The 2,965-nt window shown below is 43.3% G+C and overlaps 1 protein-coding gene across 1 annotated transcript; it reads right to left on the bottom strand.

Moving 5' to 3' along the window:
• Positions 1–201: 201 nt before the first annotated feature.
• Positions 202–2,959, bottom strand: LOC121024175 (integrin alpha-X-like). Its single transcript, XM_040466459.1, has 2 exons — positions 2,615–2,959; positions 202–895 (listed from the first exon to the last, which is right to left on the bottom strand). The coding sequence occupies exons 1-2, from the start codon at positions 2,744–2,746 to the stop codon at positions 797–799; spliced, it is 231 nt and encodes a 76-aa protein (XP_040322393.1). The 5' UTR covers positions 2,747–2,959; the 3' UTR covers positions 202–796.
• Positions 2,960–2,965: the final 6 nt, after the last annotated feature.

Raw genomic sequence — 2,965 nt, 5'->3', positions numbered from 1 at the left:
ATACACAATTTTTAGAATAATGCTTTAGCGTTTCTTCATTCGCTATATTTGGAACCTCAAAAAAATGGAAGTATCCTGGGCATCTTGATCTCTTGAGAGATGCTGGAGCTAGTTGAGCCAGAGTGACATTGGGGCAATACCCCTGCTGGGGTTCTACTTCTCCCTCCAAGCCAGCAATGCTGACAAAGGCTGGAAGCCATGTTTACAAATTCCAATGTGTAGACATTTTATTCCCAATTCAGTTTCAAAAGGCGGGCTGAAATTTCTGAGACAAAAAGCTGATACTGACAGTATTTACTAGGAATGAGGATGATAGGAAGGCACAAAGCAACTCATGGTGTGTACATCAAAGCCCACCTTCTGGAAATTCAACTGGATTCCTAACATCAAGTTGGAGAGTTCAGGAGTTATCCTATGTTAATAGGGAGCCACCAAAGATAGATGAGGATTGTGGCTTGTTTAGTATTGTATTTTAGAAAGATCATTGGTAGCTAGTGAAGAGAGACTGGAGCCTGAGGCTATTGTTCATGTACTTCTAGGTAAAAATCAAAGTCAAGTCCACCCAAGGGCATGGTGAAAATCCTGTTCTGGGGTTTCCAGTTGCAGACTTGACAAAACAAATAGCCCTTCCCTGGCAAGAACTTTCAGTGAACACAATTCATCCTCCCAAAGGGAGAAAGCTGGCCTCCCTCACATGGAGCATTTCTCTCCCTGCTGGCCTAACTTAGCTGAGAGTAAGAGGGCCAGGAAACCTCTCAGAAGAGAACAAGTTCAAGGGGGAATAGGAGGTAACTTCTTATTGGGAAGCTTGAGGGTCTGATGTCCCATTTTCTGGGATAGTCTGTCCATTTGCTTCCTCCATCATTTCCTTATACTGACGTTTGAAGAAGCCAACCTGTGGAGAGGAAGGAAAAGAGAATTAGGAAATCCAGTGGAAGAGAGGAAAAAAGATGATTGAGGATGGAGAGGGATCACCATTGCTGGAGCCCCTACTATGTTCCAGCACTACACTAGAAACATTAGACACACTGTGTCATTTAGCCTTTACCAAAATTCTGTGAGTTGGATGAAATCACCTTCAGAATGAGAAGTCAAGACCCAGCATGGACCAGTCACTGCCTACAGTCACAGGAAGAATCAGTGGTAGTGTCAGCACCCAATCCAGTGCTGTGCTTTATTTTATAATTTGCTGTGAAGAGAAACATGTAGTGATAAAGACGAGAGTGGAAAAGACAAGGAGAGCAATTAAAGGCAGTCTGACTAAAATTAACAACACAAGAAACAACAGATGTTAGCAACAATGCAGAGAAAGGGGAGCCATCCTAAACTGTTGGTAGGAGTGCAAACTGGTTCAGCCACTCTGGAAAACAGTATGGAGTTTACCCAAAATTTAAAAAAAAACACACACACACACAACCACGCTCTAATCCAGCAATTGTGCTACTAGGTACTCAAGGATACAAAATACAGATTCAAGGGGCGCCTGGGTGGCTCAGTCAGTGAAGCATCCGACTCTTGACTTCGGCTCAGGTCATGATCTCACGGTTCATGAATTTGAGCCCCACATCGGGCTCCATGATGACAGCGTGGAGCCTGCTTGGGAGTCTGTCTTTCCTTCTCTCTCTCTCTCTGCCTCTTTCTGCTCGCTCTCTCTCTCTCAAAATAAATAAAAAACTTTAAAAAATTAAAATTGAAAGAAAAAACAAAAAGACAAATGCAAAGGGATACATGCACCCCAATGTTTACAGCAGCATTATCACTAATAGTCAACTATGGAAAGAGCCCAACTGTCCATAGGCTGATGAATGGATAAAGAAGATTGTAGATATCAAAAGAAATGAAATCTTGCCATTTGCAATGACAAGGTGGAGCTAGAGTATATTAACCTGAGAGAAATAAGTCAGTCAGAGAAAGACAAATATCATATGATTTCACTTATATGTGGATTTAGGAAACAAAACAGATAAACATACGAGAAAGGAAAAAAAGGAGAGGGAAGAAAACTATAAGAGACTCAACAATAGAGAACAAACTGAGGGTTGTTGAAGGGTAGGTGAGTGGGAGGTGGGATAAATGGTGATGGGCATTAAGGGGAGGAATTATGATGAGCACTGGGTATTATATGAAAGTGGTGAATTACTAAATTCTACTCCTGAAACCAATACTACACCATACATCAACTAACCTGAATTTAAATAAAAATTTGGAAGAAAAACACATAAGGAGGCCTGAGAATCAGACAGGAAGTCATGAGGGAGTGTTGGGGACTGGTGATGTCATATGTGGGAGGGGAACTCTCATATGCAGTGCGTTAGCAAGAATGTGTATCTATATCCAAGGTGAGTTCTTCCCTACACTGCAGGAAGAATGGGATCGAAAACTGATGGCTCAGTCAGTTAAGCGTCTGACTTCGGCTTAAGTCATGATCCTACAGTTCATGGGTTATAGCCCACACAGGGCTCTGTACTAACAGCTCAGAGCCTGGAGACTACTTCGGATTCTGTGTCTCCCTCTCTCTCTGCCCCTCCCCTGTCTCTGTCTCTCAAAAATAAATAAAAATGTTGAAATTAAAAAAAAAACCTGGTAGTGTCAAGAGCAGGATGAAAATACTCACCTTATACAGAATGACTGTGATGAGAGCCAGCAGCAGCAGTCCTCCCAAAGAGCTGCCCACAATAATGGGGACAGTGTTGTAGACCTCATACTTCTCCAGTACCATCTCCATCTGGAGTGGAGGTGACCTCATCAGAAAGTATCAGAACTCTTGCTGTCCCAGACTCTTCCCAGGTTCCCCAACCTTCAACTCTCTCCCCTCCTTCCTTTACTCCAAGGGGTGACAGAAAAATTCATAGGCTTGGGGACACCTCTCCTGCTGAGGGACCTTCATCCTTCCTCCCTCCAGGCTTGTGAGCCTCACAGCACCACAGATTTTGCATTAGGAGCCCTCTTACCAGCCTGGCCACTG

Source organism: Herpailurus yagouaroundi, unplaced genomic scaffold (assembly GCF_014898765.1).
Source record: "Herpailurus yagouaroundi ecotype Mexico unplaced genomic scaffold, PumYag 60208, whole genome shotgun sequence".
Taxonomy (NCBI): Eukaryota; Metazoa; Chordata; class Mammalia; order Carnivora; family Felidae; genus Herpailurus; species Herpailurus yagouaroundi.
Note: the sequence above shows the minus strand (reverse complement) of the source record. Positions and strands in the feature narration are given on the sequence as shown.

What these genes read in the sequence shown, in the direction of transcription:
- LOC121024175 (XM_040466459.1), bottom strand. Translation starts at nt 2,746, where the DNA reads ATGAGGTCACCTCCACTCCAGATGGAGATGGTACTGGAGAAGTATGAG. An exon ending in TCACAGTCATTCTGTATAAG is followed by an intron (nt 896 to 2,614) that starts GTGAGTATTTTC and finishes TCCTCTCCACAG; the next exon opens with GTTGGCTTCTTCAAACGTCA.